The sequence below is a fragment of the Cheilinus undulatus genome, linkage group 14 (assembly GCF_018320785.1).
Source record: "Cheilinus undulatus linkage group 14, ASM1832078v1, whole genome shotgun sequence".
Lineage (NCBI taxonomy): Eukaryota > Metazoa > Chordata > Actinopteri > Labriformes > Labridae > Cheilinus > Cheilinus undulatus.
In genome coordinates this window covers 25,704,114-25,732,049 of record NC_054878.1, presented here as the reverse complement: position 1 = coordinate 25,732,049, position 27,936 = coordinate 25,704,114, and the positions used below count along the sequence as shown (strand labels likewise).

Below are 27,936 nucleotides of genomic sequence, written 5' to 3'. Positions count from 1 at the left end.
TGACAAAAAGATAGTGATCAAAGTACACTTTACTTTGTTGCCGCATGCACAACTTTGAGCCCTTTTGCACTCATCTAAACAAGCAAAAACAAGCGCATAATGTTGGTGCACATTTTTATGGAAACTGATTGCAGCCAAGCAAAGGCATCTACATACAAGCAATACTCTCTAGCAAAGAATTTTGAAAGACAATAAAAGGAAAATATTTATAACAAAAATAACAATTAAAAATAGTTCAATGTCAAGCCTACTGTATTCTTAGTGTAATTTTCCATGTAGTTGTTGCCATATCGACAAGACAAACAAAAGCAAATTGCACTCAGCTTCTAAACGCATCAAGGATGTTTGTCAAGTGAAATCTTGCTGTCAACAAAGATTTAAGTGGATATTTAACCAAAAAAAATTCATCATTTCAAACAACTATCATTACTCTCTTCCTTTAATGAAGTACAGTGACAAACCTGAATTAATGCATTCTTAACGGAGCGTCAGAAGACGTCAGATGCATGTGAGCAGTCATTATATGTAATGATTCATTTATATCACAATTGGTTGACTGTTCTTCAAGCCAGTACAAACAGGATTCATTGAATAAACAAGCCAAAAAGGCAACCCAAAAAAGTCTTTCCAGGTTGAGTAAGTTTTTAGAACTTTATTGTCTTTTGTCATGTATGTACAGACCAAAAAATGGTGCTACAGGTATACAGTACAGAAAGCATGGATTTAATAAAACAGCAAAAAACAGGACTGAAAAGGCCTACAGCACATCTGACAAGAAAGCTACAGAATAGCAAACTACAAATGTATCGAATACAACCAGAGTGCTTAAAAATAAGAAAAACTGCTGCAGTGTCCTTTTCAACGGAATAACTAAGTTGATAATAATCCTTGATGTCTCCTGGATGAGTCTCATCATTAACCATTAGAAATCCTCACTCTGTTCACATTCTCAATACCTGCAAAGAGAAAAACAAGTCATTTATACATCTGACAGACATTTGTTTTTCAAGTTTTCTTTTTTAATAATAATGGGTACATTTTTAAACATTATGATGAAAAGGCAATTACATATTCAAGCATTAATGCACTTTATCATTAATGTAGTTAGAACTACGAAAGTATTCCTCAATTAATAAGACAGACGTTAATTTTAAATTAACTATCTATTTTTACATTTTCTTATCATTTTTAAACAAACCGCTGATATTAGATTTCCTCTGCAAATGTCTTCTCAACCAACAGTTTCTATTTGCTTCATTACAAAAACTACAAATTAAAGCCATTTTAATATGAGGGCATGTTTTAAGAAGAGGTCTTAAATATGCCCTCATACAGTGATGAAAAACTCACTGGAATAAAAAAATGTTTCATTGTGAGAAATTAACAAAAATGTATATTTTAGAATCAGATGCAATTCCTTTCTTTAACTTTGCATCAGTTGCATCAAAAACCTTACAAAAAATTACTAAAGAGTTTTAAACTTACCATTTAATAAAGGGAAAAAGGACATTAGATTATCTTCTTAAAAATACTTGGTTCTGTTCAGAGCTCTTTGTGCCAGCTGGCCGCTCTCATCCGTTATCCTCTCCCAGTCTGTTTGACCAACCACAAAGCCGATAGCTCGCTTTCGGTCAGCGTCTTTCTGCTCTTCTAGATCAGCCCATCGGACCTAAATATAAAGAAAACCCGAGTTTAATGATCTCATAACAGAAAAAGAGGTTTATACTGTTCAAAGTTGAATTGAATGGGACATTTTCAAATTGAAAGCAGACCTGAGGATCCGATTTTCACCTTTAGGTTTTCCTTTCATCTTGAAGGCAAAAACATATAAAGGTAGGCTTTGTAGTGCTGCATTATTTACCCTTTTCTTTCCCGGTTCGGACATGCGAGTGGCATAGTCGTCTGGCAGCTGAAGGAAGTGATCAAGGCCTGCCATGTCTTCACGTTTCCTCTTCCCGCTGCTCCCAAGACCATCCAGTTTGTCTGTATAGAAGAAAATGACCCTGCTGGTTAGCTCTGAGGCCTTAAAAACCCTTAAGCCTGACTACACTATAATTTTTTTCATTATAAAGGCAGCTTAAACTTTTCTCATTTATTGGCCTTGTGTGCAAAATGCATGAATGCATGCTTCTTTTAGGTAATAAACAAGAGATTTTAAAATTAAGTATGTTGAATTTAAAGCATCTTTCAGTCCCAGCATCAATAGCTTAGCTTGTAAAAGTGCTGTCCGTGTGCACAGAATCACAGGCTTAAGACTGACGTCTATCACTTTGTGATTCATTCTTTATAGACGTGGTTTAAAGTGTTACATGAAATAACATCTGTTACAGTTGTGAAGAAAAATGATGCTATATTACATTAAAATAAAAGAACTAGTGACAGTAATCATTACCATGCTATTCAAACCTCACAGATGAGTCATTAAATATGCTGGGAGGAAATGAGAACATACGTGTTTTTCAGTTTAGGCGCCTGTGAAAAATACACTATATTGCCAAATGTATTCACTCACCTGCCTTGACTCGCATATGAATTTAAGTGACATTGATAGGGTTTAACATGACGTCAGTCCGCCCTTTGCAGCTATAATAGCTTCAACTCTTCTGGGAGTGTGTTTATGGGAATTTTTGACCATTCTTCCAGAAGCACATTTGTGAGGTCACACACTGATGTTGAACGAGAAGGCCTGGCTCTCAGTCTCAGCTCTATTTCATCCCAAAGGCGTTCTATCAGGTTGAGGTCAGGACTCTGTGCAGGCCAGTCAAGTTCATCCACACCAAACTCTCTCATCCATGTCTTTCTGGACCTTGCTTTGTGCACTGGTGCACAGTCATGTTGGAACAGAAAGGGGCCATCCCCAAACTGTTCCCACAAAGTTGGGAGCATGGAATTTTCCAAAATCTCTTGGTATGCTGAAGCATTCAGAGTTCCTTTCACTAGAACTAAGCGTCCAGAGAACGCGGCTCCACTGCTCTAGACTCCAGTGGCTGCATGCTTTACACCACTGCATCCGACGCTTTACATTGCTATTGGTGATGTATGGCTTGGATGCAGCTGCTTGGCCATGGAAACCCATTCCATGAAGCTCTCTACGCACTGTTCTTGAGCTAATCTAAGCCCAATTAAGATTGGAGGTCTATAACGATCGACAGTGAAGAAAGTTGGTGACCTCTGTGCATTATGCGCCTCAGAATCCTCTGACCCAGTTCCATCATTTTACGTGGCCTACCACTTCATGGCTGAGTTGCTGTCATTCCCAATCGCTTCCACTTTGTTATAATACCACTAACAGTTGACTAATATTTATAAATTTATATTATTCATTTAATTTCACAACTGGACTTGTTGCACAGGTGGCATCCTATCACAGTACCACGCTGGAATTCACTGAGCTCCAGAGAGCGACCCATTCTTTACAAATGTTGTAGAAACAGTCTGCATGCCAAGGTGCTTGATTTTATACACCTTTGGCCATGGAAGTGATTGGAACACCTGATTTCAATTACTTGGATGGGTGAGTGAATACTTTTGGCAATATAGTGTATATATATCATGGTGTTGATTTTGACTTTTTACAAAAGCAATGAAACTTAAAGGTAGAAATAAATGTTTATTCTGTTGAGTGAGATTTACACACAATAACAAGGTTGGTATGTCATTCAGGCAGGTGTCAGCTCCCTTACAGACCTCAGTCAATGGGAAGTATTCACACACATTTTTAGCTACTTTAGAGATCTGGTTAGAATTTTATGCGGCCAGCAGACTACTTAAAAGACCATCTGTCACATGACAAGAAAGCCTGTCAGTGTACCGAATTTAACATTTACTTCATAACATCAGAAATTTGTCTCATGGACACAGTACAGCCTAAAATGTGTTTTTGTTTTTAGCTTTAGAGTTCAGTTTCAATCTTTTCTGTCAAAAGTAAGCACACAACTCAATTTCTCAAACCAAATAGATTCCATTACAAAACAATACATTTAAAAAATAACCTCTAAAATTTTAGACACAGTGTCAAAAACACACCTATGCACATAAAAGGCATCACAAGTCAAGCAGCTGCTGAAATGCACATTAATGTTGAGTATGTTTTTTGATGCTATGGATGAAACATTGTTGAGTTATTATATAAAGACAGAAAAAAAAGAAATACATACCAAGTTTTGCTTCAGAAGTGTCCATCTCCCATTTGCTTTTTGGGATGTAGCCCTAAATTATAGAAAGAAACACTGCAACGGTTAACATACAGGGAGCAGAGAGAGAGGGGGAGAGGGGCGCAGGGATGGCTGAAAGAAAGCAGACTGGTTTATCAGATGTTCAAAGAAAACAAAGACAACTGAAGGATGAGACTAAATGAGGATTGATCTTGTTAACACAAAATATTACATTGGCATGCATTTTTCTTTTTGTAATCTTAAAACTACTAATGTTATTGGTGTTTTTGTTCTGAAAAATCAGTGAACAATATCTGTGCTCTGCTCAGGAGAACACAAATCAAAGGCCAGTGTGTTGAAAAACAATCCTCAGTCAGAGAATAACCCAGCAGATCCATCTTCACATTAGTGTGTCTACATGACCTAATGATCATGTGATCATCATTAAAATACCATTACATATTCTGTTTGCAGCAAGCACTTAGACTACTCTGCGCGCTTGCTAAAGCAAATTGCCTTCAGTCCACAATCTACCAAAGCCTGAAGTCTTTGATTAAAAAAAAAACAAAATCAAACTGTTAAGATTTCACATCTTGCCTGCTTGTGTCATGTCTCTAATAAACATTCATTTCAGCTGAAATTTAGATTCCTTTGTGAATTTATTTTTTCTCTGACAACATAACTTGTATTTTCCTTCGTCTCATTAAATACTCTATTCAATGAACTCGATCAAAAAAGTTCTAATTGTCAACATTTGTTTTTAGCATTGTAGTCAAGTTTATATATTTTTTTTTTAACTTTTCAGGTTTAGTCCACAGTATGCAACACATACTTTAATGATATTTTCTAACCTTATTTTTAATTTAAACTTTAAACCCTGACATAGTGAGTTCATGTGTTATTTCTAATCAGATCTCAGGTTAAAGACGGTACAGGTGGTTCGTACTTGTCCGCTCAGACCTGAAAATAAGGTGAAGTATCTGTGCAGGCGTATGTTGTTGCTTCCTTATTTTGAATAATACAGGTGAGAATTGAATCTCATTCATCACCATCACCTTTTTTGGTTTGTAATTTCATTGTAGTAGTTAATAATTTTTGTTTGTTCACTGCCATGGCCTCACAATGACACCTGTTGACAGCTTAGCTGAGATACAGTCTGTGATTTTTCTTTGTAAAATTCAACAACCAGGTCAAAACAAATGAAAGGGTTATTAGGAATGTGCCATTGGCTTGGTCATCACTGTGGCAAGTCATAGGAGATAGTGACTAAAATTAATGTATTTAATGCACAAAAAAGATTATTATTAAGCATTAGAGGATGCAACCTGTTGCATTATCAGATAAAACAGTTTTAAATAAGATAGACTGCATTCAGACTGGATATTAATGTTGTCAAATTTTATCTTAATGCCATGTCCAAAAATGCATTCAAGCACAGTGTGCTGAAACTGATACAATCAGACCACGGCCATTAACAAAGTCAGCTGTGCTTGATTGAATAACAGCAAATTTATATTAAAATCAGACTGACTGTGCAGCTGCAAAGTAGTATGGTGAAGCACCACAATTCCTTTGTTTCAAGAAAAGTTGTTTAATACAAAAATCATCTGATGACTGATTACACACAGTATTTAGGTAATATATAGATCTGTGTATTATAAAGCACCTCATGGTTGAGATTTTGGAAAATTCATCCAGTCATTATACCTTGAGTTAACAGTCATCTCCAATTAGAGAGAACAGCAGAGAACAGTCAAATTTAATTTCATTGTGCTATAAGAAAAAAAAAAAAACTTTCACGTAATCATGTTAAATTGAAGCTATTCCATTCTTCAGCTTTACTTCTATATAAACGGACCTGTTACAAACATGGCACATTCACTTCGTTTCTTCAGGTGTGATTCTGTGAATCCATGATTACTTCCTGATTTTGCTTTTTACTTCATTCAATTCATTCAAAACCCCCCAAGAAAAAAGCACTGATCAGAAAAGCTTCATTATGCGTTAAGTAAGTCCACTTCTCATAAAAATGTACAGACTAACTGGTTTCAGCTATATGTTTTCAAAGAAGTTTAAAAAACGTCCACCAAACTCCAAGCACCAGGTATGTTTCAGATTTTGGTGTCATATGGAGTGTGATTTTAAAACCCCTGTCTGATTTCTATAACTTACCTTTTTTCTATTTCATTAGCTTATTTTATATAACATGTCAGCAAAAATTTACATCAAAAAGAGGACTGCAAACCATGTTTGCTGTCTTCTTTTCATTTGTAATAAATGATGTAAGATAGTGTGAAAAAATACATGGTTTTACCAGTTATTATAAATTTCCTACATTTCAACCAATACAGTTCTATAAGTTTACGACCCTTTACTACTTACTACCTTAATATATTTGAAAGTAGAACTAAAACTCATAAAGAAAACTGTTTTTCAGTTTAATTGCAAGAAAGTTTAAGTACATGAATTATTTATTTATGAATTGCTTTCAATCTCATTTCTTAATAAAATCAGCAAACAGTGGTAAAACTATATTGTGAAGGCAGTATTGTGACACATACTGTTATATAACTTGGATGTATCATTATATCCTTGGCTGCAATAAATTGAGAACAACTCGAAACATCAGATCAGACCAGGAACTGGTTCTGTTCAGTTCCTGGTGGACCTCATAGTCTCCAATTGTTGCATTCTTGTGAACTGCCTTATAGCAGCATTATGAGAGCATCAGTTCAGACATGACATGTATGAACTACAGTGACGGTAGGGATGACTGCAGCCTAAGTTGATTTCATGTCCATTCAAACTCATGGAATTGTAGGTATTAACTGACGAAATGAAGAAAACTCAAGACAAGCTTTTCTTTTCCTTTCTCCTTGAACTGAAAAACATTTATCCAAAGCAAAGACGTTACTCAAGGGTGTTAAGACTGCAGCTTCAGTTTGTTTACATGCATAGTTAGATTGAGCCATGGTTATGGCTTGATTAGATCGTTTAACTGTAAAACTGTTCTCACCCAACTATACCTGTATACAGAGGAGAATCGATTTATGAAGAAATATGTACTACTCTCCTGTGGTAGGTAAAAGGATATGTCTGCTTGTACAAGTTACTAGTGGACCTTCTTTCAGTTGACCTACAATGCCACATACAAGGTGCAATGTCACATCTTCAGGGCTTCCTGGCCAAAGCCTTTACTGAGAACTCAGGATGTGCAAATAATTGAAATTTAGATTAGATTGAAATATGTCCTACTGTAGTTTCCAAATTGCAGAAGATGCAATTTGATGTTATCCTCTGATATAATGCAAATATTCAGTCATTTTGTTTCAAGAATAAATTACACAAAATCCTACTTTCCTTGTTTTTGTAAATATGTTTCTTGTTAAAAATGAGAAAAGTATCAAATCAATTAATCAACAATTCATACCAAATACGTAGTAAGTCAAAAATAATCGCAGTAAGACATTTTTTTCAAAATTGTTCAGCCTTAGTATAATCTACCAAATATTGTGTTTGCTTTACAACAGAATGATTTATTGCTTGTTTGTTGAGAAATAAATAAGATAAGGAACTAAAAAACAATTGCTATTAAACTGCAATCACATTATTTGGGGGGGTGGTACACCTTTAGAGAGTAACTAAACACTGGGCCCATTTTCCTCAGATGAAAATTTATGTTTATGGGTATTTACAAGTACTGTTGATCAGTAAGGGTCCATAAGTATGAGCACTTAGTATTTAAATCCTACATTTGTAATTAAAATATGCAACGCAACTGCACTGCACGGGCTAAAACTGTCTACTTCAACTACAATTTCCTGAAAAATTTCAGTTACTGCCCACTTGTTCTAAGTGAGTTAATGTTAGTAGTAGCAGCCAATAGCTGAAATTCGCTGGTCACAGAAGGCTCCACCAATCAGAGACAAACCTGTGTTACTTTAGGTGTGTGGGTAATGTAGTGCCCAAGACCACCAATAAACTAGGGCTGCACTGAAGGGCCCTCGCACCCCAGTGCATGTCGGGGTGTGGTACAACCGCCCATGTGTGTGGTAATTGTTGGGTGTTAGTAAACCCCTGCGTTGTGCTGCGGCATGGCAGAGACCACATAGATCCTCCTTTGAGTGTACTTGTGTAAAAAAAAAAAAAAAAAAAAAAAAAGAAAAGAAAAGAAAAAAAAAGAAAAAAAAAGGCACTGCACTTTTTATGAGGTAGTGCTGCCCTTCAACAGTAGGTGGCAGTGTGACAAAGGAAGTTACTGATAAGGAGATTGGATCAGGGCAGGACAATTTATCATGTAAAATTAAAAAAAAAAAAAAAAAGTTAGACATTTTATTTTCAAGGTACTACCGGCATCTTACAGTAAGGGGTGCTGCAGCAAAACCATGAAACTAACATTCATATCTGGAGAGGAGCAGACCCCGATCGTATGTATGAAATTTGAATGAAAGCGGATATTTCATATTAGAAGTACACCCACTTCCTGTCTGATGGTGAAAGATCAAAATGGCAGCCATGGTCACTGGGGCATCCATTGATGAAACATGTCAATTGCGGGACAGATATTAGGGACTTCAGGTCAAAACCAGAGCATGATAGGTTCAACACACTAAGAGGAATACAGAAATGACCGTCATTTCTGTTGGCACTATGATGAGCTGTTTTTGTGTGGGTGTGTTCAGTGTGATACTGTTCTGTCGCCATAAAACTATTGGGGCTTTCCCACTATGACTTTTGGCCGTGCCGTTCCAAGCTGAGCCGAGCCGAGCCGAGCCAGGCCGATTTGCTTTTACATCACCAGTTTGGCCGAGCCAGCTAGCTCCAAGTGCGCTGCGCTGACGAAGATGTAGAAGAGGTTCGCAGGGTCCGATTTCCTTTAAAATGCTGTAGTCAATCAGATCAGAGAGTGCAGAGAGATCGAGGAGGGCTCAAAACACTGTGCCATCGGATCTAAATAAGCCCTCAAACGGGTAGCTTGGTTGTGGTGGAAAGGCAAATCCCCTGCCACGCTGGGCTGCCATGCAGAGTCAAACCAAGTAGACCCGAGCCACGCCATGTAACGGAAAAGCCCCACTTGAAGACCATAGAATGATCTCCCCCAAAGTTACATCAGTTTTCAGTTAATAATTTTCCAACAAGAGGCAGTTCTTTGACATTGCGCTGAAGCCGGTGGGCTTCCTGATGGTATTTTGGCATGGGTCCAAGAGGGTTTTTTTGTAGGTCTGATCATGATCTAACCTTGCAAAACAGACGGATACTCCTCTTTCCGTTTTTCTCACTGGCGAATCCATCTCGCAAAGCTCCCGTCTGAACCGTTTGGGCCCGGTCAGAAAGTGACAGGACCAATCAGCAACGAGGGGTAGTACTTTCGGGCGCGGCTGAGTCATGATGTAAGCAAGCAGCAACAAGAGGCTGGTGCAATTATGGTGGAAGACGCTTAGCGCTTTAGCAGCATGGATGCTGCTAGCTAAAGCACCAGTTTTATCAGAACTTGACAACATTTCTTTGTTAAAAGAAGAACAGAGAACAGCATTGAGTTGTTTTCTTTTCAAAAATGACAAAAGTCGTGTACTGACATGTCTACAGTTGCCATGGTTCACATTATACAGTTCTCTATGGAGTTTACTCCTTCGGTAGGGGCGCAGCTTGATAGTGGCTACATCACGTCTTTTGTTGCTCTGATTGGCCCGTAAAGATGTGACAGAAAGAATGTTCATCCAATCACCCTCCGAGTTTTTTTTTTTTTTCAAAGGCTCTGCCCTTTCCCAATCACTGTCTATGATTGGTTTTTCCGCATACCAGGTTAATCATGACCCATGTGTAGATTTAAAATCATTACCCTAGGAAGACTGGTGTACAGGGGCTGATTTTCTTTTTTTGAAGACCTAAAATACACCACAAATCAATGCAGTAAATGTTCCACTCACATGGGGGGGGGCTGTGACAAAGTAATGATATTGATGCATGGATGTATTCAGGACCAATGTGTGATTATCCTTGGGAAGTTTGGTGATGATTGAAATAAACACTAAAAAAGTTAGAATGCACTATTGGTGTAATTTCTTTGCAAAAAAATATCAAAGTTTAAGTTTGGGCTCTAATTATGGCCCTGCCCTATGGAGAAAACTCACAGTTCGCACAACTTTGGGTCTCAAGGTTGTCTAGTTTGATTAAAAAAGTTCAGGAGTCAATCAGATGAAGACCCTCTGACAAGTGTGTTAAAATGTGCTTTGTGTCTGTCAATGGATGATTTTTTTTCATCTAATTATGATACATATGTGTACCGATTTTCATGCACGTGGGTCTTACCCAGGCCCCTATCTCACTTTTGGCGCCCCCAGAGGCCACTGTGTGACGGACTTGCACTGTTCCACCACCAGATCGCTATTTCCACAAGGGGACCATTTTTGAGAAAAAAAAGGACTTTTCACATACATTAAGATCCCCAAAACAGACCTTGAATTGCTGGAAAATTTAGGACAAGTGAAAAACAATAGGGTCCTCGCCAACCCTAGGTCAGTGCTCGGGCCCTAATTGTCTTTCTAAAAACAAGGTTGATGATAAACTTGTGTGTGTTCTACATGACCATACAATATTTCATCACTTTCCTGTTTAAACAGTCTTTTGTTAAGAACAGACCATAAAATTTGCACTCCCAGAGTGTCACTCGTTGCTGTGAAACTCTAGGATTGTGGGTATCATAGCACTGTTGCCCGAGATTGCAAACAAACCATTTTTTCTTAAAATTAAGGGGATACTTCACATCAGCATTCCTACAAACTTTTAATAGTCAGATTTAAGACCTTTTTAAGACCTTTTTGAGACCTGAACTGAGAAAAATTAATGACGCTTTTTTGCATGGGAAACAGTCAAAAATGAAATGTGAAAAATCAAAGATAAAAGATTTCTCGATACATCAGACTAGGTCAGACTGAATTTTTAAATTTAATGTACTGTTGGAGAAATGTTTAATGGTATAGGACAAAGAAATTGTTGTCATAAAAGCCCAAATTTGATCATGTCTGGCACATTTAATGTCTCTATTCTATCAATATGCCATATGGTAATATTCATCATAAAAATTTTAGCAGGTGTGCTGAGCTGATTAAAAAGAGATTAACTATTATAAAGCAGAATAACACTTTCTGTCAAGAAAGACTTGTCAAAATAAGGGCAGTCGGCATTTATTCTTGAGTGAGCAACCAGTAAGAAAATAGAACTGGTGTTTTACAAAAGTGCAATGTTAAACAGAGAGAGTAATATTTAATGAGAGGGGGATCTGGCGTCCACTGTGTGGCTGAAGACACTGAGAGGCTGGGGCTGACTCAGACAGATAGGTAGATTAATGTAAAGACGGCCCTGCTATAAATGCTGCTAACTGTTAAATGAACAAGCATATATGCCAAAAAGTAGATTTAGAATCGTATAGCATTGGCTGGAAAAAAAAGATTACAGACAAATCTTAGTCAGTGTGTCTTCTAAAATGTAAGACCTGCCACTGGTAAAAATAAGACTTTTAAAGGTTTTAAAATTCAAAAGTCTAATTTAAGGCCTTTTAAGACTTTTCAAGGATCCGTAGGAACCCCTGGTACAAACTTGTGTCTTCGACAAGATCATATATCATTTTTCCCACTCGGGTAGCTCCTGGCAAGTGTTCCTTGAAAGGTTATGACATCATGGCTAAAAATCAAATCTAAAAAGCAGTATTTACAGAATGATGTTGTAGCTGATATGGGACAGTAGGAAGGGGGGATAGGTGTTTCTTATCACCCCCTCCCTCCCAGCCCTGTACATCAGTTCTTGAAATTCCCTGCTGCAACTCAGGTGAAGATCTGGGGATAAGTTGCCCTTTAACAGTAAATCAGTCTCCAACCATATGATCTTGGTGTGTTAGACTTCTAACAGGCTGTTAGATTTAGTATAGTTTCAGCCACAGTAGCATCTTTATATGAATTTTGGAAGTCAAGTTCTAGTCTGACTATCTCAATGAATTAAGGTTGCTCGATATTATTGGCATGATAGACGTATCGGCAGATACTAACTCAACGGGTGAGTTATCGGTATCAGTGGATGTGAAAATTTCTGTCGATTTTTTACGGCCAGTATCTTTACCAGAAAAAGCTGCCTTTATCAGCTGTAAATATTGCCCATACAATCGAGCAACTTTGTATGACCAATATGAGTGGAGCATGCAAGTTTTAGGCTGGAACAACATCCACTTAAGCCTTTCTCTTTATTCATCATTCCTTACACTTTAAAATGTGTTTGAAGGACTGAAATTTGTTCATCCTTCAACTTTAAATTGTTTATTTAAAGCAGTGTTTCCCAACCATTTTTCCTTGGAGCCCCGTCTACACGCTCCTCAGAAAAACGGAGCCCCCCTAGGACCCGGGAGAGAAGAAAAAGTGACACATTGCTGCGAAAAATCAACATAGATTTTAATTGTTCCACTGATAAAACCCTAAAAAAGGTCCATGCATACTTTTATTAACAAAAGACCTTTGTATGAACTACTTTATAACTGCTTTATCATGGTTTTAGTCAATATTTGCAAACCTATTTTTGGCAGCCTCAGAGCAGACAAAGCCTTGCGCCCCCCTAAGATCTCTGGCGCCCTCCCAGGGGGTCCCGGACTCCAGGTTGGGAACCAAGGATTTAAAGGATTGAAATTTTAGGTCTTGACTATATTTAAATATCAGTACCGATCAACTACTTTTTTTAGTATCGATACATCAGTTATCAGATGATTCTAATACAGGGAATCCCTACAGTAGATTTACTTTTCCAATTGCATGCAAGAATACTGAATGATAAAAAGAATGAACTGAGCTAATTAAAAGCTGACCATACAAACTGGATATTTAAAGCACCCCCATGATTGCTCCTGTAAATTCTCCAACAGGTACTCAAATCAGAACAAAATAAATCAAAACATTAAGTTTTCAAATTCACTTTTTTGTTTTTGAATCAGCTTTTAAAATAATGGTCAAATGAAAGAAAGGGGCATTCACTGAAATAAGTAAACATTTATAATGCATAGAAATACAGAAGCATATAAAACACTGGAAATGATGAAAAGTGCTGCACTACAGTGTGTGGCTTCCGAATACCAAATACACTAAGTTGTCTCTTTTATGAATGCCATTTCATGCTAATAGATGCAATACTGGTGCTTCATTGTCACCCACATGAAAATCTCTTAAATTATCTGAACGACTGATGCAAATGTAAAATATTCACAAGAATTGTTTTAATGTGTTTAGGTATGAGGAAACAAGGCCTTTACACCACATCAAGGGTATTTTCTATTGTACTTATTTGTTAAATAATATTATGTGTTAAACAGTAACCATACGTAAAAAGTAATATTTACTATGCAATGAAATAGTGCAAACAAGGCTCATAAATAGAACTTAATTGACACAATGAATATCAATCAATTACCATTAAATGTTAGTTTGTTATTCAAAGTGATAAAATTGATACACTTAAAAAATCACTGTTAATTGTTACTACTAAGGTATTGATGAAAAAAAAATTAAAACACTTAGATATAGCCAGCATTTTGGCCTTGTATCTTTCCATTTCCTGAATCATTAATGGTTCTTGTATAGCTCCACTTTTAAAATGAAAACCTCTTATTGCTTTTTTTTGACAGGTCACCAACTATAATTGACTCCTGTGTGTGCAAGCATACAGTCATCTGCATCTGTACTATTGCATTTGATCATTTGACTTACCATAAAATCTTGTGTTTAAGCCGTACTTTTGGTTAAAGTTTTTCTTCTAAAAAGTTGGCTGAGGCTTTTGTACTTATATTCCAGATTTTACAGTAATACCCCCAATTTTGCTTACAGCTTAGTAAAATCCTTCAATTGCCTCTTAATATCTACATAGTTAAGACAGTGAAACACTGAAAACATTAGGATTAAGAATCAAGAGCAGGTTGTTGGACAAAAATATAAAGAATGACCTAACATAAGACTTAAGTGACATGATCCCTCAGGGAGGGATGTTCAGGTGATAAACCTTCGTAGGTACATCACTCTAATGTCCCTATTGTCCATTATAAGTAAAATTACTTTATGGGTAATAAATTACAACTATTTCAATGGAAAGCTGATGTTCATTGGGTGTTTTGGAGTAAAATGTTGGATAGACATTTTTTGGGGGTAAATGAAAGTGACTTTGTCTTTAACAAAGCTTTATGGAAAATATGTCATCAGCCCAGTTGGGTCTCATTCCTCATTAAGCACCTTATGCTAAAAATCCCCCTGAAGGTGGCAATGGGAAACATCCAAAGTTTTAAGCTGTTACAATGAGCTGGTCAACTATACACATTAGCACAAGTGAGGAGACAGGAAGTCTAGCTCTGTGCATGACTCTGTTTCTCATCAGAACCACAGTATAACATCCTAAAATGTGATTTTTGTATTTCAGCTTTGAACAGGGATCACTCTTTTTGGGCCAGAAATCACTCAAGGACCAACTTCCAAATCTGAAACCTGCAATACTTTACTTGATATCAAAGGCAAGCTTAGTACCCATTGTTCCAAAATCATCCGAGCTAAAAGGTTGATGTATTATAATTATGTATTCTGAAATCTCAGAATTTGCTCTTTGAAGATTTTTTATACATACATTTGTGTTTTCTTCAATCATTGTTTTGACTAAACTTTTAAAACATTCGTTATTTTGTTTTTATTGAATTATCAGCTTTAACCATGGAAGTTAACCAGTAAATTTCAGTGTGATCCAGGCTGCTTCAAATGAGAAATACTTTAGACTCAGGTTTTGAAACATTTTCCTCATAATGGTACTTAAGCCCTGATTTATAATTCAAAACTTAAAGTGGATATTTAATTTGTTTACTATTTCAAAATAAAATCTGAGAAAAAAGCAAAAAACAGAACCCTTAAACAGATCCTTTAAGCTGTTGCAGCCATAACGTCATGTGCTAACAGCTTTTCTCCATCCACCTGGTTTAATATTTTTGTGCTGAAATCTCAATGCAACAACACAAAATATAACCAAATACTCAACATAAATTACTTGATTGACCTAATGTGGTAGATGAGTATACGAATTAAGTGTAAATGATTCTGAAAGCTCTGGCTATGAAAGCTTCTCATGTCCTACCAGATCTCCTTCTTCTTCCTCCTCTCTCTTGGCTTCCTTGGGCTCATCATCTGGATTGAAGTCTTCCATTTCCACCTATCAAAACAAGTGTGTGTTTAATAGGCCAGTCAGCAAAAAATGTGGCTGATATACGCCTGTCTAGCCTTGCTGGTCACTTGTTATCAATTCAATCAAATCAGCACCCTACAAGGTTTACTTAGTAAAAAGTTACTTTAAAAATTGTCAAAGAGGTACAGCAAGCCTCTTAGCTTGTGGCTAGGTATCCTAGCATGCTATGTGCAGTGGATCTGCTGCCAGTACAAATACATTAGAACAAATTAGCCACAAGCTAAGAGTTTAATAACTTTTCTCCCTCATTTTTCCATGAATACTATGTGAGGGAAACAGTGAAATACGGTTTGGAAAGTAAAGCTTTTGCGGTATAAATTAGCTTAACATAGCTCATCAATCCAAAACAAATAACCAACACTATCTGATAATGCAAAATGTAAACAGGGTCAGAAAGACCTCACCTCTTCTATGGCAGCATCCTGAAGAAGGGACCGGACATCCAGGCGCACCATGTGACGTGGAGAAGGTTCCCAGTTGTTTGACATCTGTAAGTAGAATTATGCTTTAAGACATCTGGAGCATGTTTGTGTCTTTGCTTTCACTCATTTGATTCAGTCTCTGAGGGCTGACTGGGTCTAACATACCTTCATTATATCCTTAAGACTACGCCCATGGACATTTCTCTTTCCACACGTCTGGGTGTCTGCAGTGATTTCAGCCAGGTACACCTAAAAACAAGAGAAGCAAAACACCTCCTTAGCTCGGGGCCTTATAAAGGAAGTGCTCTTTCAGACTCAGCAAACAACAAACTCACCTCGAAGCCTTTTGTTTTGGCTGCGCTCCAGAACTGATCGAAATGTTTCACCCTGTCATTAATAGTGTCCAAAATGATGAAGGGGAAAAAGCCGTCATCCAGAGTTTTCTTAAAAGTTTTAAGCATGCTGCTCCGGTAGGTATCCTCCATCTCTGGCTCATACTCATACTCGAGAACCTGCAAGGAACATATTTTGTCATAAAACATTTACCATGTTTACAATAACAGCCACAATTTAATTCAGCTTTTTCATACCACTCTGTTACTTCTACATTAGACAAACTTGTGTGATTGAGTTTTCACATGTAGTGCCAAATCTTAAAATCTGAATTTAAAATCATCTTGCTATCTTAACATGACACCTATGACATTAATGAGATTAATGAGGGTTACCTGAGTGCAATTAAAAAGCCAAATCGAAAGTTCATAGCAGGATAAATGAAGATGGCAGTAGTACAAGAGTAAGGAGATAAAGCATGATAAACTGACACCAAATGGATAACAAAGTGAAGAAAAACGTTAACCCTGCATTTTACCTTTTGAGAAGAGTTTTTATTAGCTCTTAGGTGTCATTATTTGTGATGATCTTGCAATATATTAATTATATCAGAGTAACTGTACTATAATAGTTTTGTTTTCATAGGCCATGTTATCATGAATTATATTATTCTGTATTGCGCCATATCACATCATAAGGTTAACTTGTGAATCTTTCCACTAGTTTCAAATCATACTGACCTTGTTTTTGACCCTTTTCCCTGTGTCTGGGTCTTTCTCTATTTTCTCAACCTCCGTCATGAAATAGTCATCAAGGACAAGAACTCTTGGAGGTGTGCCACCACAATCAACTTCTTTGTCCTGAATGTCAACAAGAATAAAAAGGTTAGTTTCATATTCAAATGACTTTGTCACAAAGGGCAATGATTTATTCTGAATGGGTTCTAAGTGTACTGTTGTTGTTTATTGTCCATTCACCCGTATGAGCTTTGCAACGTGGCTCTTTCCACTTCCTGGAAGCCCTCTCATGATTATTACAATCTGTTAACACATGGATAAAACATTATTAAGAGTCCATTGCTTTATAAATATCAATGCTATTTGGATAAAGAAGGATACATTTCATCAGCATTATTTACCCTCTCAGGCCTTGATGATCTGCCAGGTGGTTTGAGGATATCGTCAATGTTCTTGATTTCTGGCTTCTTCTCGACTCGGGGAGGAGGCTGGGGTGGAGGTGGGAGAGGTGGTGCAGCTGGAGGCACACGCTCTTCAGGATAACTTCTCCTGTCCCCTGTGCGGTATTATGTCAAATTCAAATATTATATGGAATTGTTTTTGGATTACAGATTTATTCAACAGCATTCATTCTGGGTCAGGACAGACGTTGGACTTGCAAGCAAAAAATGTGACGACCTTGGCTTCTGACAGTTGTAGGATTCAACATACCGTAAGGTGAGGAGCTATGGCCATAACGTTCAGAACCACTGCGGTCCAGTCCAGTTCTCTCGTATGGAGGTCTCTCGTAGCCAGGCCTCCCATAATGTTCATCTCGATCTCGACTGTCACTTCGTGACCGCTCTCTGACATCCCGGTCTCTCTCCCTGTATCCCGTACGTAAAGCAGATGCCAGTGGAGACCTACAAGGAAGAGAGGCATCATTAAGTTTAATTTCATCACTAGATGGCCTGTTTCCTTCTGACACACACTGATGACTCATCACAATGTATAGCACAGTGTGATTAAGTACCTTTCCTCAACCATGGACTGTGTGCTTGAACCAAGAAACAGACAAACAGAAACAAACATTACATACGTACAAAAGCAGTGGATTTCCCAACAATTCGGGAGTCATTGAGGAAACGTATAACTCACCTTTCATCCCTCTCTCTAGGGGGGTAGCGCTCCCTCTCATATCTTTCTCTTTCATATTCAGGTGGAAGCTTCTCCCTGTACAGTTCCCGTTCCCTGCTGTATTCCCGGCGTTCCAGGTAAGGGTCAGATCTTCTGTCATAATATGGGTCTCTGCTGTAAGGATCTCTGAGACCAAGAGGCTCTGTGAGAATCAAAAGGATCATTAGTGAACAACAGAAAAGGGCTGTTCTAATTGAGAAGATAAGCTTAATATAGTCTAAAGACTCACCTTTTTCATAGAGTCTGTCTGATGGCACTGGATCAGGCCTCAATACTATTCTCTCACCATAAGAAATACGCTCAACTGTTGCTCCAGGCTCTGAAACATTGAGTCAACGTCACTAAAAACGGTCAAACAACTTAATGTGTTTCACATATTGAAATGATTAAATGTGCTGCTCATACCATGGCCATGCCCGTAATCCACAGTTTTTGGGATCACTTGAAGTGAGGATGCAGCAGGAAGAGATGACTGGTAATCTGTTACAGCAGGCTTTGTTGTCCATGATGTAGCTTCAGTTGCAGTTGTTTGTGCAGCTGCACTCATACCCTTGGAGATTAAATATTTGTTTTAGTAAGGATCCAACAGTCAGAAACACTAAATGAAACAGCAAACAAATGTAAAACTGAAAGCCCTCTGGCTCTTCTATGTTATTTCTACATTTGACTGAAATGGTACCAAACACTACCACCAGCCAAAGCAATAAGTATTGGACAGTTTGTGAAGTCTATGGGACTGTCGTTTTTCCTTGCTGATGGAAATTTTATCCCCAATAACCATGATAACCATGATATGAAAATACTGAATCCTGTGTGAACGTGTGATACCTTTAACACGTTCCTGACATCTGCTGGAATCTCCAAACCAAGAAGACCAGCAGGAAGCTCAGGCAAGGTGTCAGCTGGTGCAGGCTGAGGTTCAGTACTAGCTGTCTTTCCTTCCTGCAATTCTCTGTTGACCCAAAAGAAAGAGAGTGCAAATGTTGAAGTATTACAGGTAGCTATAACTTCAACTACAGGAAAGTAGCCAAAGTGAAACAGTCTTCTAATCAAATGCCAGCTGACCAAACTTTGAAATTTCCTTTGAATATTACTACTACACCAATACATTTTCATTTACATTCACTTTTTTGGGTGGTAGAAGAAACACCCTGGTATATATTTTTAAAATTTTAAAATAATGACACATAATGACAATGCAGACTACAAGGCTTGACTAAAAAGAGACTGGAGTTGTAGGTAATAGACCCCCTGCATGTGCATTTTCATGTGACTACATTAACAGTGCAGTGTTAATGGGCACAATTTTACTGAAGCAAAAACCTCTCAGAAATCAGTGTTTTTTTCCACAATTAAAAAATAATTATGCAATGGCATCAATCAGATGCTTGTATCAGCAAATACCCAAGTCAAGAATTACTATCAGACAATAAAATGATTTAAAAAAAACAAATATACACGAGACAAAAATGATTTCAACTAGTAAGTGATTAAAATCTAGACCTTACCTTATAAGTTTAAGCTCTTGAGCTGCTTTCAAGATGATCTCATGCTGACGCTGGGAGAGAGCAAGTACATTTGCTCCGCTTGCTCCTTGTGATGCCACATCAACTGAGCTCTCCGACAAGCTTGCAGCAGATGCAGCAGGAAGTAAAGTTGAAGGTCTATCTATAGGTGACCCTTCCCTGTGATCCTCATAGCGAGGTCTGCGATCTTCAAAGTCAGAAGGATACACTCTCTCAGGTAGTGGAGCATGTCTTGATCTTTCCCATTCTGAAGGTGGTGGAGGCAACGGGGGTGGCTCATCTCTGTATTCACGGACTCTAAGCTCTCTACCTCTGTCATGCTCATCATACGGATATGGGAGTCCACGTTCCCGTTCTCTTTCTCTTTCCTCCAGCCAGCGGCTATCTCTGTAGGGGTCTGGTGGTGCCTTGCGATGGGGATAGTCTCTTTCAAGGGGCGAACGCTCTCTGTCCCACTCAGACTCACGGTACCGTGCCTCATGACGATCTTCTGGGGGATAGTCTGGTGGTGGGGGGTGCCAACGATATCCATCTTCCCCATGACCATAATCCTCAACATAACCTTCTTTATATCCTTCTTCAAATTCTTCATGTGTTGGACCAGGCCGCCACATCCCTCTGCTCATCTCTCTACCCATTGGTCTCCTCCTCATTCCTCCTGAATCAATCATCTCATGTGGAGGTGCAGGAGGTCCCCTGCTGTGTGGCGGCTCCCACCCTAACTCTCCCTCCATTCTTCCATCATACAAAGGCTCCTCAGCAGACTCCAACATTTCATGAGGTGGTGGTGGTGGCACACGACGCCTGCCTCTTCCTACATCAGGGTGCATTGGATGGCCATGGGGGTCATGGTACATCATAGCTGGATCCATTTCTGCCTCATCAGCCTTCATTCCGTGGCCTAATGGATCGTGATCCACTGGCCCATGTGGTGGGTGAGGGGGGCGTCCCCGTCCTGGAGGCATAAAACCAGGATGACCACGAGGGGGACGACCCCGGCCAGGTGGAAATGGTGGTCTCATGCCTCTCATTGGAGGTCTCCTCTCCTCCCAGTAGGGATCACCTTCCTCTGGGTACTCAGCTGACTCTTCTTCCCAGTGCATTTCCATTGGTTCTCCTCTTCCCAAGGGAGGGCCTCCTCTTCCCATAGGTGGGCCACCTCTTCCCCTGGGTGGTCCTCCTCTTCCCATGGGAGGGCCTCCTCTTCCCATGGGAGGGCCTCCTCTACCCAAGGGAGGGCCTCCTCTACCCATAGGAGGACCTCCTCTACCCACAGGTGGACCACCTCTTCCAAATGGGGGCCCCCCTCTGCCCATAGGTGGACCTCCTCTTCCAAAAGGTGGTCCCCCTCTACCTATCGGTGGACCTCCTCTTCCAAAAGGAGGACCACCTCTTCCAAAAGGTGGGACTCCCATTCCCCTAGGAGGCCCTCCCCTCATCATTGGAGGCATTCCTCTTCCCCTATGGGGCCCTCCCATGGGTTCCTCATAATACTCTTCCTCTGCATAGAAGTGATCTTCCTCTGGCATCCAAATTTCCTCAGAGGGTCCCTCTTCCTCACCACCAAACTCATTGTACGAGGGATCTTCCCACTGATATTCTTCCTGCTCTTCTGGCATCTCATAGTTCTCTTCAGGTTGCGTGTAGTCGTACGACATGTCTTCCATATCCTCCCCAAGTGGTTCAGTATTAGGCCCCCTGAACTCTTCACCAACTGGCTGCCCTCTTCCTCGTCCAAGAGGGGTAACTGGTGCTGGGGGCTGGCCTCGTCCTCTTCCAGGAGGGGGCTTCGCAGGATCTAGTCTTGAGTTCATCTGGCCAGAGGCTTGTGGCCCTTGTTGAATTCCAGGAGGCTTTTGAACAATTTCAGGTTTATTGTTTGTCATTGGCCCTACAGATTTATCAGGAGGCTTTTGTGTAGAAGTATTTTTTTGTACTACAGTAGAAGGAACAGTTCCAGAAGATGTGCTCTTCACAGGTTTGGAGGTTTCACTACTGTTAGAAACCTTATTATCAGATTCCTCTGGTTTATCTGTTTGTAATGTCTGGGGAATAGGGTCGCTTTGGACAAAAAAGCCCTCATTATTTAGCAAGTTATCATCTGTCATGTCTTCAGCAGTGGGCTTAACCATTTCTGAATCTTTTTTATCTTTTTCAGTCTGTGGCTTCCCATGAGTTTTGGAATCTGTACTTGTAGGTTCTTTATTGGTTGGTTCGGTCTTAGGTTGGGGACTTTGTAATTGTTTTTCCTGTGGTCCTGGTGGGCGTTCAAAACGAGACATGGGTCCAGGAGGCCTCAGAGGCTGTTCCATCCTAGGCTGCCCAAAACGAGGTTGGTCAAATCTTGGAGGACCATCAAAGCGTTGCCTCGGTTGGTCAAATCTCGGAGGACCATCAAACCGCTGCCTTGGTTGGTCAAATCTTGGAGGACCATCAAAGCGCTGCCTTGGTTGGTCAAATCTCGGAGGACCATCAAAGCGCTGCCTCGGTTGGTCAAATCTTGGAGGACCATCAAAACGCTGCCTTGGTTGGTCAAACCTTGGAGGACCATCGAAACGCTGCCTTGGTTGGTCAAATCTTTGAGGTCCCTCAAGGTGCTGCCTTGGTTGTTCAAATTGAGAGGGACTATCAAAGCGATTTCTTGGTTGTTCAAATTGAGGGGGGCCATCAAATCGCTGCTGTGGTTGATCAAATCTTTGGGGACCATCAAAACCTTGCTGTGGCTGGCCAAACCTAGGATTGCTTCCGCTGAAATTGGTAGGACAACAAAACTTGTTAAAAAACACTCACTAAAACAAAATGTAAAGTCTAACGATATAAAAATGAGGTACGACCAGTGATGTGTTTACATTTTTCAATATAAAAACATGTATGTTTTAATTAACCATCTTTCTTTAAAAAAATCTGTTTGGAAAAAAAAGCACTTTTTTATAATCAGAAATATACAATTCAAAATACCAGGACAGGATTTCTACTGACCGTGGACCTCTTATGTTGTTGAAACCTTGCTGCTGAACTGTGGAGGGGCCTGGGGGTCTGACAATGCCTGCAGGACCATTTCCACTTACAGGAGGTCCAGCAGATGAATCTGATGTTGGCCCAAAGCCAGTGGGAAGTGGCCCTTTAGGTCTAGGACCCCCAGCAACAGGGGAATTTTGCATACCAGGGGCTACTGTCTGATGCTGCTTTTGCATGTCTTTCCCAGGGTACTGGCCATACTGCCCCATCATCCCACTACCATACTGCACTGAAGTATATGGCACCATGGCAGTTAAAGTGGCAATCCTCTCCTGAAGATGGGCATTGGTGGCATTCATCTGCTCCTGCCACTGCTTCCACTGGTGCTCATAGTCTTGTAGTTGGTCTTTGTGGGGATAAGCTTTGAACTGTTCATGCCATAGGGCAAAGGAGCAATCCCAATTTTGGAACAAAGGGGTGAACTGCTGCTGTTGCATTTCATAGTGCCTCAGCTGTGTTTCAGCTGACATTGACTGTAACAGGAGACAAAGTTGATGGAATCTGTTAATACTTGTGATAAGAAATGCAATAAGGTACACATAAAAAAACAAGTTTTTAAAATTACAACTTTTTGGCCCTGCAATGCTTATGGGCTTGTGGAACTGACTTTGTTACACTGACAATACCCTATCCAAGACTCAATTATTGTTCAAATACCAAGATCAGTATTGGTATTCTTTCAATAACCCTCTTACTGGAGGTAAACTATGCAACATTTAACACTCAATTATTAGTATGTGAATTTATTGGGATCAGGTCAAAATGCAACAGAGCATAAAAAACTACCTACCTGTAGATTTTCAGGTTGCTGAATTATTTGCTGGTATTGTTCCAGGATCTGCTGAAGCTTTTCGTGCTGTTGCATGAGAGCCTGGTATTGCATACCTGCTCTCTGCTGCTGCACCTGTTGCCACTGTGCTGCAGCGGCCTGTAATTGCTGGAGGCGAGCAGCCTCCTCTGGGTCTTTAGGCTCCTCAGGCTGTAAAGTTAAAAGGCAAGGTTGAAGCTAATCACTTCTTATGACTTGGAGCAGATGTGAAGATAGATTGTTGTGAAAGAATGAAAACTTTTTTAAGGAAGAAGGGGAAGTCAGGACTAACAAAATATTCATATTACACATGCACCTTTGGTCAAACAGGCCTGGTGTCAAAAGGATACTTCTAAACATTAAAGATCACTTTATACATTTTCTGCCAATAGAGGTATAATCTATCCATCCATCAATTCTCTACCCTGCTTATCCCTCTAGGGGTCACGGGATAGAGGTATAACATTTACACTAATACCAAAGAAATATGACGTGAACCCAGTCACAGACAAGGAAAGGGGGGGCAAAAAGAACAAAGTAGCCAGGTAAAGGGAAACGATGAATCAATGCACATGAGTCATATGATATATTAAACATTTATGATAGAAATGTTGAATATCTACAGGTATGATGGTGATGATGGGATACTGAGTGTTGAGACTTACTGTTTCTGTAAATGTAGGGGATTTTCCTACATTTTCACTCTGAAAGTTTATAAACAATATAAAAAAATGTTTAGTTTCAGCCCTTAGACCAACCATGGGAGTAGTCTTAATTATTTAGGCTGAACTATCCACAAGCACAGCTATAGAGGAGGCATTGATGTTGTTATACCTAACTGAATCAGCCACATTAGTTAGTTTTTCAAATTACATGCATCTAGTATTTAGCAAATACACATGAGACAGCTGACTATATACATAGAAACAATGTAAGACACAGTATTGCTATACAAGTCTTTGGGTGTTATGTGATCATTTCAGACTGTAGTTTAAAAGGAAGAAAACAAAGCTTTTAAACCCATGGTGCATTTTGTGAATTTTCATTATAGATATTAGAACCAAGAGGATAGACATGTGCTCAAAGCACCCCCTTTGTAAACAATCCTATCATTCTGTAGTACTCAAAACAAGCATGCAAAAAATGGTAAAAATAACAATATATGTCTTTTATTTATTTGACATATTGACATTTCCCACATAGTGACTTCCTCCACATCAGTTGAATTTGATGTTAGGGTTATGCTTGTAGCAGATTTAAAAGCCTTAAAATGCTCATGTCAAGAAGAGAAGAGAAGACAAGCAGGCTGCAGTGATCTAGCACTTGGTTCCTTCAAACTGCACATCCTGGATTTTTGACATTTCAAACATTATCATTATAAACTCAAACCCACTAAAGTAACAGTGATTAAGAGAACTCAGGGAACTTGCGTTAATAACTCTTGATTTACAAGCCTTGAAATTACAAGGATTCCTTCATCACTTCTTTTTCTGCAGATAGTAATCATTTATTGAGATTTAATGAAACTGATACAGATCATATTTTGTGTTTTGATACAGCAGTTGGTATTTTTAACTTTGTGTTGTACTGGGACCTCCTACAGTGGGCAGTGTGCCTTTTTCAAACAGCCACATGCATTGACTGTCTTTGTTTCAACAGAGCAGTACAAAAATGGATGCAGTTATTCTATTTTGCTACGAAATCAGTTGTTTTATTCCACTATCTTGCTACAACCTAAATACCGGTTGCTTGAAGTCATATTTAAACACATGATAACTTTTTATTCACCTTAGTGATATGACTAGTTCCCCCTTACAGACATCATCATGTAGCATTATAGCATCTCGTTCAGTTTGCTACCAACACTTTATTCTGCAGATTTCGTCATGGATTTCCACACTGGATTACTATTTTTGACAAACAGGGTTTAATGAAAAAGAAGGGTGATCTTTCCACAGCTGCTTAAAGTGTATGAGGAGGACTGACCTGCAGCAGCAGAAATTTTTTTTTGCCATCCAACATTTGAAGGTACTGCATTTTCAAGTAGTCTATGAAATTAAACTATACTGCAGGGCTCCTCTTGGCCACAGACACCATATAGTATTCTTTTTTGGTTATAAGTGGTTAGAGGCATTATTACACAGGCGTATTTTCAATGAATCAATAAACTGGAGCATCTCTAAATATTATACATTTTATTACACACAGAATTGCTTACCAGTGCATGAGACAGTAGCTTCAATATTTGTTGCAATAAACCTTTAACCCAGAAAAGCTTAAATTGTTAATGACATACATGTATTACATTTTAAAACTACTTACCCGTACTTCCTCAGGAGGTGGAGGAGGTGCTGGGGGCTCTTCTTTTGGAGGGGGAGGGGGTGGTGCACCTTTCGGTGGTTCTGATGGAGGAGGTGGGGGAGCTGCTTTGCCTTGAGGTGGAGGTGGTGCAGGACCCTCTTTCTGATTCTGTTTGGCTTTTTCTTGCTTCTTCTGTAGATTTTGAAGATGTTGTTTATACCACTGTTGCTGCTGTTGCTGTTGACAAAAAATACAAAGGCATATATCAGGCAAACAAAACTAGGAATCCTGATAGCTTCATCTATTATATTTGCTTCCACAGCATTGTCTCACAACCATAAACAAAGGAAACAGAAGAAGAGGACAACTCCTGCACACTTGCAATTCCACAGCTTGAGTCTGATGAGAAATTAGCCTGAGCACTGCATTCTGAAGCAGCACAGTAAATCCTGGGATTGCAAGTGCAGACAACAGTGTAAGAGTCTTTTTTATTTTGACAACTGACTTCCTCCTATGCACCTGTCCAGTTGTGCAAAAGATTTTACACTCCAGTTACACCGCTACCACTTTAATCCCATCAAAGTGAAAGTACAGATACCAAGTACAAATACATAAATGCTTAATAAAGAATTTGAAATTCTTAAAGTTTTTTCAAAATTTAGTTTTATTTCCATCAGACATGTGTCACGCCTCATGCTGATAATAAAGCAGTGCAAAGCTTGCAGTGTGCTTTACTTGTGTTTTCCTCATTTATGTGAAATTGACACCAAAATGCAGAAATAGCTTCAATATGTACTCAAATAATGAGAGGCTAACATCGTGCTGTGAAATGATATCAAGTCCAGTATCTGCATTATTTTATGAGTACAGGTAATTTGACTTAATATCAGCACCAATAGTATTGGAACTATTCTGCACAGATCTGGAAGAGTTTCTTATAATATTTTGAAATATTTATTTTGTAATGTTATAACCATTACTGACTTGTTTACTTACTGTCTGTAAACCTCTCTTTATGTCTATGAGTGAGACATCCTTAGCTTCACTGCACTTTAATCAGTGGCATGGTGACGTTTGATGTACTTGTTTTCACACTTCTCCTTCCAACAGTCATTGTGTTACATGATGCCTGCTCACATATTAACTGGTTTGTAAACTTAGCTTATAGTCTTACATTTTCAGATCAACCCATACAGTGACATCACTTATAATAATAATCTACAGCAGATTATAATTATGCATTGTTACCTCAACAAAATGATGACTTGGTTTCCTTAGCTGTGGGCAGAAGGAAAAGTGAGGAAACATCCAAAACTGATCAGAATCAAGACAAAAGAGGAAACACTATACCTGCAAGTTTGAGGAGTTTTCTTCTGCCTTAGATGAAGTTTGATTGTTGGTCTCCTTGGCTTTGGTAGCAGCCATGCTCTCTGGTGGTTTCACTGCCGGGGGCTCTGGAGGCGGAGGAACCGGCTGGGCCTCGTTGGGGGCAGCTTGAGGAGGTGGTGGAGGAGGCTGCTGGTTGCCCTGTGGAAGAGGAGGGGGACCCCTATTCGCCGGACCAGGCATCTCGCTTTCCTCGTAGTACGGCGGAGGCCCACTGTCTGACTCCATCGGGTATCCATCTGAATGCCACGATGACCCTGAATGACCCCCACCGTAAGAATTATTACCGGAGCCGGGGTGTAAAACCGACTGGAGCTGTTTCTGGTGCAGCATCTGGAGCTGCTGCATCTGTTGGAGGTGTTGCTCCTGAAGGCTGGCGAACATCGAGCCGCTGGCCGGGGCCTCATAACTAGCAAACCCAGCTTGGCCAGAGATGCCACCGCCAGGCTGTTTACGTGGCCCCGGTCCTCCATAGCTTGGCGGTTGGGATCCTCCATAATTTCCCCAAGAGGGATACATTGTATAAAAAGTAGGCGGTGTACACAGCTTTTGTGCTTACATAAAGCCGGGCCCCGCTTGCTAAAATGCTAACTGCTAACGTTCACGTTACATGCATAAAATCGATAGCTACATTTTCAGTTAACGTCTGCGTCACACCGAATTTAACACGGACTGTAAATACCTCTTCTGTAGTACAAATAGCTATTGGTTATGGACAAACCGTCGTACCCTTTCCCCTGTGTGTTTCCACACGTTAAAGTTTGTGATATCGTTTAGTGTATGATAGTGCTTCATCTCACGGCACACAGTGCTGGGGGAAACACGTCA

The 27,936-nt window shown here is 39.4% G+C and overlaps 1 protein-coding gene across 7 annotated transcripts; it reads right to left on the bottom strand.

Annotated features, from left to right (window-relative positions):
* Nucleotides 1-194: 194 nt before the first annotated feature.
* ylpm1 (YLP motif containing 1) lies at nucleotides 195-27,936 on the bottom strand. 7 transcript variants are annotated; one of them, XM_041804423.1, is made up of 24 exons: nucleotides 27,073-27,936; nucleotides 26,971-27,000; nucleotides 25,744-25,959; nucleotides 24,087-24,125; nucleotides 23,404-23,592; nucleotides 22,575-23,086; nucleotides 19,578-22,343; nucleotides 18,898-19,021; nucleotides 18,475-18,619; nucleotides 18,299-18,388; nucleotides 18,031-18,211; nucleotides 17,906-17,929; nucleotides 17,605-17,795; nucleotides 17,295-17,449; nucleotides 17,134-17,196; nucleotides 16,897-17,016; nucleotides 16,159-16,335; nucleotides 15,989-16,072; nucleotides 15,806-15,889; nucleotides 15,294-15,368; nucleotides 4,158-4,209; nucleotides 1,862-1,983; nucleotides 1,486-1,669; nucleotides 195-956 (listed from the first exon to the last, which is right to left on the bottom strand). In XM_041804423.1, exons 1-23 carry the CDS (start codon nucleotides 27,625-27,627, stop codon nucleotides 1,523-1,525), a joined length of 6,141 nt encoding a protein of 2,046 aa, XP_041660357.1. In that variant the 5' UTR covers nucleotides 27,628-27,936; the 3' UTR covers nucleotides 195-956; nucleotides 1,486-1,522. The 7 variants fall into 7 exon arrangements, with proteins under 7 accessions (XP_041660357.1, XP_041660358.1, XP_041660362.1 ...); XM_041804424.1 differs by having other exon boundaries at nucleotides 25,750-25,959; XM_041804428.1 differs by lacking the exon at nucleotides 24,087-24,125.

Bases quoted from the DNA above. Each gene is read 5' to 3' on its own strand.
- ylpm1 (XM_041804423.1), bottom strand. From the start codon at position 27,627: ATGTATCCCTCTTGGGGAAATTATGGAGGATCCCAACCGCCAAGCTAT. The intron at 23,087-23,403 runs GTAGGTAGTTTT...CTCCTGTTACAG, and splicing joins AGCAACCTGAAAATCTACAG to TCAATGTCAGCTGAAACACA. The intron at 19,022-19,577 runs GTAAGGTCTAGA...TTGGGTCAACAG, and splicing joins CAAGAGCTTAAACTTATAAG to AGAATTGCAGGAAGGAAAGA.